The sequence below is a fragment of the Calypte anna genome, chromosome 1 (genome assembly GCF_003957555.1).
Source record: "Calypte anna isolate BGI_N300 chromosome 1, bCalAnn1_v1.p, whole genome shotgun sequence".
Lineage (NCBI taxonomy): Eukaryota > Metazoa > Chordata > Aves > Apodiformes > Trochilidae > Calypte > Calypte anna.
The window spans coordinates 32,459,399-32,474,003 of record NC_044244.1 but is presented as its reverse complement, the minus strand read 5'-3'; the positions used below and the strand labels follow the sequence as shown (position 1 = coordinate 32,474,003).

Sequence of the window (14,605 nt, the reverse complement as noted above, 5' to 3'; positions counted from 1 at the left end):
CCAGAACACTGGGACATAGTGCACACTCAGCAAGACTAGAGATGACACAGAACTGGGAGGAGTGACTGATACACCAGGTGGGTGTGCTGGCATTCAAATGGACCTTGACAGACTGGAGAAATGGGCAGCCAGGAACCTCAAGAAGTTCAATCAAAGGAAATGCAAAGGCCTGCACCTGATGAAGAATAACCCCAGGTCTAGGACACAGTGGAGCAGGGGGATCAGGCCACAAACTAGAAAGCAGCTTGCTAGAGAAGCACCTTGGGTCCTGGTGGATAAAAAGCTGAACATGAGCCAGCAATGTGACCTGCTGGCCAAGGCAGCCAGCAGTTTCCTGGGACACACTGAGTATTGCCAGGAGGCTGAGTGAGGTGATCCTTCCATTCCACTTAGCAACTGTGAAACACCCATGGAGTGCTGGCTTCACTTTTGGGCTCCTCAGTACAAGAAGGACAGAAACATAATGGAGTCAGCCCAGTGAGAGGCAACAAAGATGATCAAGGGATTGCAGCATCTGACCTCTGTGCAGAGGCTGAGAAAGCTGGGACTGCTCAGTCTGCAGAAGAGAAGGCTCTAGAGTGATCTTATCAATGAGTATAAAATACCAGTGGGAAGGAATAAAGAAAGCAGAGCAAGACCCTTCTCAGTGGTGCCCGCTGAAAGGAGAGGAGGCCATGGGTCTAAACTAAAATACATGAAATTCTATCTGAATATAAGATGATGTTCACACACACACAAAATTGATAAAATGACACTTTTTCTACAGTGAGTGTAGCTGAAAACTGGACCAGTTGAACTAAAGTGGCTGTGCAGTCTTTGGAGATATTCCCAATGTGCCTGGACATGGTCTGCTCCATGACAACCTGGGCAAACTGCTCCAGCCACCCTTGAAGCAGGACTGAAAATCATTTGAAAAGGTCCTTTCATCCTCTGATTTTGTGAAGATGTGGTTATAATCAGGCTAAGATACAACTTATCATTTTAAGGCATTTAAGCTTTAGTATGTTGAACCTACTCCAGTTTGGATTATTCTCTCCTTAAAAAACCCCAGCTGATTCAGTGAATCCACTTTGTGAGTTGTGCAAAAAAAAAAAAAAAAAAAAAAAAAGCAGTTAATGTTCAGGGCATCTATTTGTTAAGAATTTCTGAGCCCTGCATTAACTGATATTAATGAACATGTTTGTTAAACTAACTTGAAAACATCTCTTGTACATTACCAATGTTTGATGTTTACCCACAGAGGCTCAGACACTTGGTTACCACAGTGTAACAAGTTGTTATGTTAGTCAGTTGTTATGTTACAATCAGCGAATGGCATAAGCTCTCTCTTAACTGGTAGACAAGCTCTGGCAGCTCTTACAAACTGAAGACATTACAGTAAATCCCTTGTTATCTCTATTCTCCACAGTTACCTTTTTTACAGAAAAATCAGTAGAAAGCACACTTCTCTGCATTTCAACTGCTTCAGGGAAAAATACCAGATTTTCTATCTCTTGGTTAAAGATGATAATTTCAGTACACAAAACACAATTTTTCTTTTGAAGCCTCATGGATATTTTTACCTTAAAAAAAGCTTAGGTACACATGCACTAGAGTATTTCAAAAAGGACAGCTAAGCATATTAAACTCAGTTTTTATTTTCCTCTTATAAACATCCAGCACAGAAAGAAAAAGAATCAAATATGATCCTTTACTGTTTTCTGTGATAAAAAGGCAAACGGTTTTGAAATAAGCAAGGGAGAAAAGAAAAAAAAGAAGAAAAAAGAAAAAAAAAAAAGAAACCATGGGATAAATATTTTAAGAAAACTGTGTAGTCTCAATTTTTTGTACAGTCAAAAAAATAAAATCAATGTATGCCTTTCTTTCATGGATAAATTGTTAACGTTAATAGGTGACCAACTGTCAGTTATGCAAAGCAGCCAGCTATTTGATTAGGATGATTTATTCCACACTGAAGTCTAACAAAATGGATCAGAATGAAGTCTGCAGCTTTTTATTATCCATACATATATGTATTGACGGATTTGATTAAAAAGTCCTAGTTTATTACTATATAAGAAGTTTTTTTGAAAAATATAGATGGAACAGTAGATGTAATAGTATTTTATTTTCTAAGAAAACAGTAAACAATTCATTTCCAAAAATAGAAGGAAATAAGTATCTAGTGAATAGCATCTCTGTATGTTTTACTTGCTTTCATATTTGCACATAAACAGGAAACAACTTCTTAACAGATAACTAACAGAAACCTTACACTGGCTATTAATTTGGTAATTCATGGAGCTTCAAAACTCAGGCTCTGTCCTTCTTCTTATCTCAAGTTTTACAATCACAAATTGCATGAAAGATTTTAATTGTATGGTTTTCCTGAATACAAGTAATTTGATTTTGTAGTACAGCTGTGCTTAAGTTATTTGAACTAAACCTTAGATTTTTTTGTAACTTAGTTTAAAATATCCTCTTGGTGATACAAACCATTGAAATAGGTTTGTTCATTGTTTTTCTGCCTGAGGAATAATCTCCCACAGAAGGATACAAATAAGACAAAAAAAAATCTGCCTGCATGCAGATCACAAGCTCCACAAGAACTGGGATCTGCAACAACTAAACTACCAAAACTGCTGGGATTTCCATGTTTGCACTGAATTTGTGACATATATGACAACAAGGAGACAGATATTCAGAGAAAAGTTATATAACAAAGTAATATAACAAAATTTTCTGCAGAACTGCCCATTAATGCTGAGTAATATCTATTTTTGGAAGAGATGACAGTAAAGACATTCTAGGAGAAGTTACCATGAGCTCCCTAGAAAATGTTTTACAGAAGCCAAACTTCCTGAGCAACAAACATTCCAGTAGCCAGTATAAACAGTTGATGTAAACAGAACCTCTCAGGGTGCCAAAAATGCAGCTATTCCTAAGCCTACTGACCCTGAGCACATTTTAAGAATGTATACCATTCAGATCCTTTCAGACAAAAAAGCCCCAAAAACTTTTAAAGCAGCATTAGAATATGAAACACTAGCAGATATTAAATTTTAGAGGGGTTTTTAACAGCAGATGTTGCAATTATCATATACTAAATTCTTAGGTTCGAAGAACAGTACACAAAAAATAAATCCAAAACTGGCAAATTTGGACTTGAAGCTGAAATTAAATTGCACACCTGGGTCTCTAGTCCTATATAATAAAGATCTCAAACTTGAAATAATTTTCTTGTTTCTTCAGAAGAATGGATAATTATTTTGATAATTGATCTTTGCACTTATACATACTAATTCATTATACTTTTAAGAAAAACAAAACTATCATTTTTTTGAAGTGTTCCTTTCTATCTTAAGCTGAGGTCCTCATTTGGTCACTTTCAAATATTTTCTTCTCTTGCAGTATCGAAAGATGCTCACACCCTTACCATAACATTTCTCATAAAAAGCTGCCATAAAGCTCATCATCTACAGTAGCAAGAAAGAAAAAATTGCCAAAAGAAGCAATCAATACAAAGACTGATGCTATGCTTCTGCTAACAAGAAAGAGGCAGGGAAATTCTGCAAAACATCTTACTAACTCTCATTTTCATCTGTCACAATATACAATACGCTGTCATTCAGATGGAGCTTGACAGGGTGGAGAAATGGGCAGCCAGGAACCTCATGAAGTTCAATCAAAGGAAATGCAAAGGCCTGCACCTGATGAAGAATAACCCCAGGGACCAGGACACACTGGGGCTGGGGGGCAGCAGGTGACCAAATAGAAAGAAGCTTGGCAGAGAAGCACCTTGGGTCCTGGTGGACAAAAAGCTGAACATGAGCCAGCAATGTGACCTTGGGTCAACAACCTCTTGGGCTGTATTGGCAAAAGCACTGCCAGCAGGTCAAGAGAGGTGACCATTCCTCTCTACTCAGCACCTGTGAAACACCCTTGGAGTGCTGGCTTCACTTTTGGGCTCCCCAGTACAAGAGACAGGGACAAAACAGAGCAAGCCCAGTGAGAGGCCACAAAGATGATCAAGGGGTTGCAGCATCTGACCTTTGTTAAGAGGCTGAGAAAGCTGGGACTGCTCAGCCTGGAGAAGAGAAGGCTCTAGAGTGATCTTATCAATGAGTATAAAATACCAGTGGGAAGGAATGAAGAAAGCAGAGCAAGACCCTTCTCAGTGGTGCCCGCTGAAAGGAGAGGAGGCAATGGTCACAAACTAAAACACTTGCAATTGCATTAAAGTATAAGAAATTCATTTTTTACAGTGAGGGTTATTAAACACTGGAATTGGTTTTCCAGGGAGGCTGAGGAGCTTCCATCCTTGGAGACTGCCAGAATCTGACTGCAAGCAGTTTCAAGCAACATGCTCTGGTTGACCCTTTTTTGAACAGATGGGATGGACCAGACAGTCTCCAGAGATGCCTTCAAACCTCAACTCTTTTGTGATTCTGTGAAAAACTTATCTGATTTTCTGAAATGATCCTGCCCTTATCAAGCATTAAAAGCCTTTCATACTTCCCAATATTCTCTATTTTGGCCTTTCTAAATATGGCACTTTATACTCTAGCCTCAGAATTAATGTTTAATATTTGTGCATTTCTAAAGCAAGCACTACGAAGAGTTAGTCTCAGCAGGAACTGGTGTGAGACCAGTGTGTGACAGACAGGACCATAGGAAGGTATCTGGAGGTAAACTATTTGTGGTGACAAACTAATACTACTAATGCATCTCATAAAGAAGACTCAAAAGCAAGTGTATAATATTTCTGCCCCTTTAAAGTTTTATTAGATTTTTCATAAAGGTTTAAAAGAATGTAAAAACCTGTCCCCATTACTGCTTGTTGATAATTAGTATTTGAATCTATTAAATCTTGCAAACTTCCCAATATTACAATGTATTTAAATATCAAATTTCAATCTTTCTGGTATCTGTGAAATCTTCCAAACATATGTAGTAAAACAATTCGTCCTCACTTGCTGGTTTAGTTATACTCCTCTCTGACATAAGTATTCTCGTTCATCATTTTACTTATCCCCAGATCAAACACTTTCCAGGAGCTCCTGACTGCTTTTTATAAAGTTGAATTGAAATTTGGCAGAATAAAAGCAAATACCATCACCAAGAATATCTTTCTAGTAAAACTTCCAAAGCATCTCTGACATTAAGTTATCTAAATTCTTTTAATCTTCAAAATCTACATTTAAAATTTGACTCAGAATTTACATTTCTCCTGGATGCTTTTTGAGGTCATGGATTAAACTTCAAGTATTTTGCATCCCATTCTTTCTGCTGCTCTACATTAACTTCTTTGTGTCATAACATCTCACTAAGCAGGGTTATATTGTTCATACTAAGCTTAAACTGAACTCAGACTTCACTAAGCAACTTAAAAGAAACAAGTGCTCCTAATACAAAGTATTGAGGTAAGACACCAAAGATTAAAAAAATCTGTCCTTATCAAATGATAAGCAATGTTACTACAAAAATGTTTTAAAACATCAGTGAACTTCAATGACATGAATGTAGAATATTAAAATGAATTTGAAAGAACTTTTAATGAAAAATATGTTCCAGAACCAGCCAACAAAGGGAAAAAGCAAAGTTAACCTTTTGTAAGGCTGAGATTGTGTTAGCTTACTAGTAACAAGTTCCAGCTCATCTTTGAAATCATCCAAACATGATTTAGACTCTGGAAAAAGTGTTAAAAGAAGTCTATCCATCTAAATGAAAAAATGCTCATTTGCCATTAGCAAGGTGTTGTTGGCAGCAGGAAGAACAGAAGAAAAAACGAACATTGTGGTCTGTTAATTCATGACAACTCAACAAAGAAAAAAGCAACATGAATGTATGGTAGAAGGACATTTTGCATAATGCTTGTGAGTAAATATTGTGTTCTGGAGATACAAGGACAAGGTATCTATGAAAACATTTACATATAAGAAAAATACTGTTAAAAATACATGCCTATGTTCACCTAACAGACAGTCTCTGCTTTGAAACAGAATTCTAAATAAAACAAGCTAAGTATTACAGTTTTCTGCTGTGGATTTTTTTTTCATATTTTTAAGCATATACCACTTACTGAAATCAAAATTAAGCAACATATATGAAGAATTCATGATTATGTCATGTTCTACAACATGCAGCACTTGTAACAAACACGCTATTAATATTTTCAGATAATACATCTGAATGATGATTTTTCAAAATAAAATGACAATTCTAAAACCAGTTGTTTAAAAAAACAAGAATTGTGAAAACAGTTGAGCTATAGTGAGTAACATGACTTAAATTCACAACTTACTTAGGAGTTGAGGGACCTCTTGGCCATGTTCCATCTTCATTCTTCTGTTCTATCACCAGTACCTATCACAAAAAGCGTAATAAGAAAATTTGAAATAAAAGTTTCAGCAGATTGCTTTCTGTTCCAATATTTTCAATGGACTTGCAGACGTGACTGAGACAGAACAGACTGATGTTTAAGTTACTATTCCCTAAGGCTCAAAAACATTTCAGTCAATTTACACTGCATTTTCCTTTTGCTCTATTCACTTTTTTCTCCCCACAACTCACTTAATCTGTGCAGCTTTGGGCAAGCCACTTGGTATTTCTATGTCTCAACAATCCATGAATACAAAGGCAAGACCTTATCTTCCAAAGAGGTCAGAAAATGTCCTGTAACATGTAAACAGCACATATGAGTCTGTAGCAACCATATGCCTATCCAACAGCTCTGTTAAGGAAGTGATACTCCTGAAGGAATTTTGCCTCACACAACACAGGTTGGTAGGGGAAAAAGCCCAGAGCAAACAAACAAAACCCCCCGATAGAACATTTTCTGGCTTGATATCCTTAAAATCATACCTGTATTGTTTTTTTTTTTTTTGCAAAAGCATTTATCTAATATTAATTTTCCAATGGGATAATTGGCTAATAAAAATAATTTCATTCAAATTGTTACTGGTACAAAAGGCAGTATGGAACACTCAGTCCTAAACACAGGCATCAAGTGCCATTTGAAACGCCTTTGGGTATTTGAGATATCTGCCCTATGCTGCCAGATATGACATAGGACCTACAAAAAGCTCATGCCTCACTGGACTGACAGCTGGGATAGCCTGGATCATCTCAAACACCAACTAGATTCCAATATTTAAACTGAACCTAACTCTTAATTTTAAATGTAAATCTGCATTAATAGCACACTGATGTTTCAGGACACTAATTAACTGTCATGTTGTGCCTGTATGTGTCTACACAGTGACATACATTCACAACATACTCATGCCCAAAACCTTATGTTTAAGTCATGCTGCCACTCGGAGATCTGATCACATTTTCAGTGTGAATGTACTTAAGTTATGACACTGAAAACTACCTTTCTATCATGACCTGCTTTCTATCTGGAAAAGAGGAGTCTGCTGTCTTTGATCATGAATCCTGCAAAACAGATTCTGCTGCATTTCATTTCATTGGCTTGGAGACTACTAAATAAAAGGAAGATTTAGACTGGAAAGTTCAATGGAACCCTGAAAGGCTCACTTTAGAAACCAGCTGATAAATTCAAAACATTAATGTTGTCAGTGACAGAACTTTGAATTACACAGTAAAAAATGACTGTTAGTTTAGATAGACTGTAACAGGATAAGTACTGTAAGATCAGGAGGCTCAGCAAGAAAAATAACCTGTGTGTTAACAAGTGCAACTGACCAGAAACACAGAGTCTACCATGACATTTGGCATTTTCAGAAACCAAGGCTAAATGCAGTTTTGAACAATATTTGTTTTGCTGAAAGTACAGATGTCACCTAGAGATATTTTTATGGCAGTATTAGGCCATGCTTGCTTCATAGTTAATGTTTCACTGGGATAGAGGCAATTTGCAAGTTACATCTTTAGGAAAGCCTTTTATGTGATATGGGGGCTCTTCCAGCAGGACCTCTGCATTGTTAAAATTATCTGTGTGAGGGTTTAAGTTTGTGCAGCATGAAGCTAACGGGCACAAGAGTAAAAGCTGTTATTTTGGTGCACTGATTACTTACCTTCCATGCCATAAACCAAAACTGAAACATGGCATAAAGACTGCTTATAGTAGTCAAGAATTTTGAGGCAAAAGGAAATACCTCACTATAATCTCTCCTACAGCTACTGCCATCAAATTTCATCCATTCATATTTGTAGTACAACAGCATGAACTACAGCTGCTGAAAAAACATCCAACTCCATTTGAAGACTAAAGAATCAATGTAATAACCTGAAAAGTTATTCTAATGATGAAATTGTTCTATTGGTTCACATTTATATTCATCTGGAAAGGTAAAAAATTGTTTTGTAAGAAATCCTCCTATAAAGTGATTCTGAAGTGATGATATAGGCTCTTGCTAGAGCAGGTATTCAAGCTCTTTTGTCTATATAGTTCTAATCTCAAAAAGCTTCATTTTTTTCTTAATTTCTTTCTGAATTCTGGGTAGTAGAATTTGAGCAGAAGACATTATTCTTTTAAAGCACCTAAAAAGTTCTTCATATTTTGGATTTCATTATGACAACATATCCAAGATCATAGGAATACTTTTTTATTTCACGTTTTACCAAATTCAAGTCAGAAATGCTCCATTTATGTAATTTTAATTCATTAGGAGAGGTAAACTCATCTTTGATACCAAAAATACACTCCAAAACTACTTTTATTTTGATTAACTTGTTTAAAAAATGTATAATTATTTTCCTAACATAATCTCTCTGAAGGCAATTAACTTTTAAAGAGAAAAAAAATCACTGGGTACAGCTACATTTTAATGAGCAAAAAACCAAATGCATGAAAAAAAAAAAAAAAAAGAAGAAATAATATTACACTGTACCTGTCCCTGGTATAAACCAGCATCCTGTATGGTACTGTCTGGTTTATTCAAAGGTTCAAAAGTATTACTCATGTATTTGTTCCACAGTCTGGTCTCTTTTTCACCTGGAATATTGAAGATTTTTCTTATCTCTTTTTCAATTGTATCTGTTTTGAAAGGGAGAGAACACAAGTTTAGCATTTCACTACACAAATAGTAAAAGGTTGAATAAAGCATTGGAATCATCCATGCTTTTTCTTATGTTCAAAATATGAACGGAACAGTAGAAATAGCAACACAACCACATCATGTTGTAGGAGAAGATGGAAGTTCCTAGTTTGCCTCCCTTTAAAATGGAAACAGAGGACTATTTTATTCCCTCCTGAGTCTCTTAGCAAAGTAGATCAAATAAAGACAAGCTGATAAATAACAGATGATAGGAGGTATCTAGTACCCATCTACTGATTTCGCAGTGTGGTAAAACAGGAGTGTGGGTAGGTAGGGAAGGATTAGAAGCAACACTTGCCAGCAAAACCAGGTGCAGGAAGGGCAAGTAATTCTGTTCCTCTCCCTAGACCAAATCCATAATTAACTCCATTCTTCTTATGGAAAAATAGAGTTTATTAAAGAGTTATTTAATTTGAATATGTGCAGTGCTGTATAATAACAACCTCAGATTTACTTTTTCTTTAAAATTGGTTCACTCATAAAGCCCCATGGCAGCCAAGTCTTGCAGCCAACAAAGAACACAAAACAGAACTCAAGAAATGTACAGCTCATTCTTGATGATCACTAAAAACACAAGCACTGGAAGCTGAGAGACATTGCCCAGAAATCTCAGGATGAAATATCAGTGTTTCAGCTTCTCTAGAATTCCCCTTATTGCCTTTTACATATGATTATTATTTATTGTAAGATAGTATTTTATTATTTACTATTGCTATACTAACCCCTATGTTAAATATTCTGAGTCCCGAAGCTTCCCTCTATACTAGTTAAGACACAATTTAGTATGAAAACAAGTGTTAGACTGGATCATATATTTCTGTAATAAAGATGATATGTAGGCAAGGTAGGTGCTATAAAAAAAGGCAACAGGCTGCTAATTAATTTGTTGATCTTACTTGAGCATTGCAGCTCTTATTAAGTACTAAGTTAACATTTATTATGTTGATTTTTAACATATTTCAGCTTCACTAGCAGAACTGTTAAGTGACAGGAAACATCAGTTCTACCAGATGACCATGGATTATGTCCAAGACTGTTGGAAAAGCACGTTCCATTTGACCATTATCCCAGTTCTGAGACTGTGAAACTAAGGTTCATTTTCATACCTCATGAAAGTTACCAATGCAGCACAATTTCTAATTCTTCCCCATGGTCCCCCAGCACATATCACTGACATGCTGGCTTATGACCTGAAGTCAAAGTGCCCATTCCACCATAAATGAAAACACTACATTCAAATATGTAGTCTCAGGAACATTGTGTATGGGGATCTCCTCTAGTAGTGTTATACCCTCCCCATGTATGAGCTGATTAGTACTAGAATAATGTCTGAAAGGGACAGGAAGAACTGCCATTTAAAGATGCCTCTCACTCCATCAGATATATAGCCACAATTTGCAATAGCTCAGTTTGAGAGTTAAAGGTTGTTGATCTCATAGAGCATATATTCTCTGTGGTTAATAATAAGATCTCCTCCAAAAAAGAAAAAAAGAACCACCCCTGCCCCCCTCCCCCCCCCCCAACAAAACAGCTGCATGATTTAAGTACTATTTTAGCAGACTACATGGAAGAGTCTTGATGAGATGCTGAAGAAGTTCAGTGGATCCTAATACAAGTGAACTCTGGGTCCTAAATGATAGTGATATCACAAATGATGTCTAAAGGAAAGTATAGCAAAAATGTTAATCTGTACTACAGAACAGTAATTCAGCTTCCTAAAGAAGGGACAAGCAATTCACAGATACCAAAATGAACTGTCCTCAAAGGTGGCAAGTTTTACTTTCTTTTATTCTGCAGCAAATTAAAGAGAAAGATGCAAAGCCATTTGCCAAGATAGTTTACTAGCTAAAGGCCAAAACCTCATAAAATGCAAAGCCTCTGGTGCAATGTTCAACAGAGTCTATCAGCTCACTTTTAGAATTGCTTAATGGTACTGCAGACACAACCTGACTCCTCCTAGTTCATAAGAGATGCTACAGTCTTTCTGTCATTTTGTGGTTTGTAAAACTCTTGAATAAAGGTAAAAAAGGTCTACACCTTAGCTGATTACTTAGTTTTATCATACTTTTGTATGATTAAGACTCTTGAATGGATCAGCAACTCATTTTCACTCAGAAGACCTGATGTTCTTTAGGATCATCAACAACAACTAGACTGAAATGCTGCCTGCAGTGTATCTATTGTCTAGCTCATTTTCTTTCTGGAATTACAAAAAACACCTACCCCCCAAAGAGTAAGTCATCAGTTGTCTCAGTTAATATGCAAGAGTTGTAGGAGATTGTAGGAAATTCCCAAGAAGTTCCAAAGAACATATGTTCCAATACCACCACAAAAAAATTACTGATGACAGTAATATTGAAGTCTGACATTTTAAATTATTTTTCCTACCTTGTATGAAATTATTCATATACAGTTTAGCTTAGTTTCTATTTGAAAGGAGAAGCAAATTCCTGTGTTATTCCAGGAATAACACACATGTGCAAACTGGTAAGGGAATATCTTGCTCAGAGTATTTCAGGTGCACAAAACCTGTGAACTTAGAAAGATCTTTTCTTGATCTTTTGAGGGCAATAAATAATCAATGTTGGTGGGTAGAAAAATTAAAACTTCTTGAGAAGACCATAGTACCTTATATATCTAATCATTTCAGTAGGGCTGATGTTGACTCTTTTATACCAATCTTCTCCAACCACAATGAAAATGAACACCTTACTGGCATATGGGAGGATGAAAAATAATCAAATTCTGCAAGATTTCTCTTACATTTAATTTACTGATGCTTTGAACATTTTTTCTATATACTTCATAGACTGATAGAATGGTTTGCCTTGGAAGAGACATTAAGACCATCTAGTTCCACTCTTCCTGCATGGGCAGGGACACCTCCCACTAGATCAGGTTGCTCAAAGCCCCATCCAACCTGGCCTTGAACACTGTCAGGAAGGGGACATCCACAACTTCCAGGGCAATCTGTTCCAGTGTCTCATCACCATCACACTAAAGAACTTTTTCCTAATACTTAACCTAAATTTAGCCTTTCCAAGTTTAAAACCATTACCCCCATCCTGCTGCTATGTGCCCTTATAAAAGTATGGGAAATAAAATGTGTATTCCAGAACTATCTTAAGGAATGTACAGTAAAAAATATAAATCAACATCTTTTATATAGATGGTAGAGAAAAATCTCAGGGTTCCATCATTTTTTCACTCTTAAAAGTAGTTTTAATTTTTCCACAGTTTCTTCTAAGATACAAACTCTTCTGGATAACCTGGCTAGTAGGATTATCCTGCTTGGTGTTCTCCATAAAAAGACTCAGCCTCAGAAAGGGCCTGAGTTTAAGGCTTCCAAGAACATGTCATCCACATCTCAGAAAAACAAGTAAGGACAGTGTCTGGAATGTAGTTGCCAGTGAGCCTGTTTCCCAGTACCCTTTATGACAATTTTTTCTAATTGTAATTCTCTCCCTGCTAAGAAAAAAATTAATATACCTCCAAGTAACAGTCATTCCAAAATGCCCTGCTTCTCGATAGAGAAGGAAAAGATCAGAAATTCATCCATTACCCATAATACAAGTGATACAATTAAATCCAGTATGGCTGCAAAATAGGTTGTATTTGGTCTTCAGGGAAGGATAACGTTATATTGTTTTTTCTAAGTTCCTGGGTTTGCTTAGAGAAAAATGAGTTGCATCTTCCCAAGTTAAACCAGATCTCAAAAGGCCAATTAACATACAACATTGAAGCTTTGTTTCCAAGGACAAATTGAATAATTTTCTTTTTTTTTTCTTTCTAATATAAGCAGATTAACTTGCTTAGCTTAAAGATTAAAATTTCACAAGTAAAATTATTCTGTTTTTAATGCAAGTAATCTGCAAAGAATTATGGGGTACCTAGTGTAAGTCACTACTCAAAAGGTAAAGAGAAGCATAACTTAAAAACACAACATTGGTGTCAAACAATGTAAACAAAAAGTAATGGCTGGGCACCTAGGACCAAGGGCACAAAAAAACCTGACTGTGAAAGACTCATATCTCACATACATGTGCATAAATATACCAGAAATTGATTTTATATGATTGCCAGTGTCTTCAGAAATATTTTGACTTATTTTCAGATGTGTTATTATTTTCAAATGTGTTATCAACATATGGTTTCAAGCAATAACAAAATACAGAGCAGACAAAATAAACTACAAATAAAGGTAAGTTAAAAAATTAATAAGGGACTCAGTTTCTGGCAAAGATACTTCACAACCCCAAAGGATATTGCCGTTGTAAGTCACATTTAGCTATATATTTTGTAATATATTTGTAAATATTTGTAAAATATTTGTATGTATTTGTAATACACCCTTCTCCTTATTATGTAAGTCAAAAACATGAATGGAAACAAAAAAAATTACATTTCTTACACATCAAAAGTGAAGAAAATGCACTATAGAATCCAATAAAGATAATGAAAAACATCACACCATTCACTTCTTAAGAAGTGCAAACCTCTACAGTAAACACAGATGCCCAGATAATAAACAACATAATTTTAAAAAAAAGTATTTAAAACCCTAACATTCCAAATAATTTAACTTTCACTTTTGACCCAGTCCCATCTTTCTTACAGGCTGCAATATGCGTCTATTATTTTACTTAGAGACTTATTTATACAGAACTTGCTATCCAGTACCATTTAATTACAAGTAACAGCTATAGATTGATAAAAAAAGTTGCCCATACCTATTGTATCAGCTTTACTAAATCTTCGTGTGACAACATTGTTCATATTTCCATTTTCACAAAGCTTTAATTCTGTTAGGTATACTTCTACTTTGCAGTGCTTTACAAACATACCCTGTTCAACGACCTGAAAAAAAGATTGGGATCAAGTATCAGTCCAAATGTTTTCATACACTTCAAAATATTTTTGAGCACTCTTCAAGAAACTCAAGTTCAAGGAACATAAAACATTTAGAAATGCTAACAATTAGAACTAAAATTTCCCCTGTAACTTTTTAGAAACACAGCAAACTAAAAAGTATTTTTTCACATGAGATGGCAACTTGCCTGTGTTTAGTAATACCACCATAGCTTTCAGAGTGTTCAGTACAACAGAAATTACAAATATACATATTTAACCAAAATACAAGATAGATGATTTAAAGACAGAAAACATAAAAAGTTATTTTTATTTCACATCACGTGTTGTATGCTACTTCCCCAAAACATGAAGAATTAGTTTTCACAGTTAAAAAATACTTAATAACAGAATACACACTGCTAAAACATGGAAATCACATTTTTTAAACAAATCCTGTATTTAAACAAGACCCACAAATCTCCCACTTATATTCTGACAATGCACACACTAAGCTGACAGTTCACCTACTCATAACAATTGCTTATTGTATGCTCCCTTTTGCAACACTAATTACAAATTAGTTCAAGTATACAGGAATTTTTTAAAATAAAAATAAAATGTAGAAAAAAATATTCAGGGTCACCTCTTAAATGTTTTTCCCTTTGATCTTCCAAAGTGTAACTGCAGTACTTAGTCATGTAGACTGTTCC

The 14,605-nt window shown here is 35.5% G+C and overlaps 1 protein-coding gene across 4 annotated transcripts in view; it reads right to left on the bottom strand.

The window, feature by feature from the left end:
- The window catches only part of USP15 (ubiquitin specific peptidase 15), a 65,559-nt gene that overhangs the window by 30,808 nt on the left and 20,146 nt on the right, over positions 1–14,605 (bottom strand). For 3 of the 4 annotated variants that reach the window (XM_030444403.1, XM_030444393.1, XM_030444439.1), the window contains exons 4-6: positions 13,775–13,901; positions 8,838–8,983; positions 6,284–6,345 (exon numbers count right to left, since the gene is read on the bottom strand). In XM_030444403.1, coding sequence (XP_030300263.1) covers positions 6,284–6,345; positions 8,838–8,983; positions 13,775–13,901 — 335 coding nt within the window. Of the gene's footprint in view, positions 1–6,283; positions 6,346–8,837; positions 8,984–13,774; positions 13,902–14,538; positions 14,590–14,605 lie in introns of those variants that run through there. The other variant, XM_030444413.1, reaches the window with a different exon arrangement.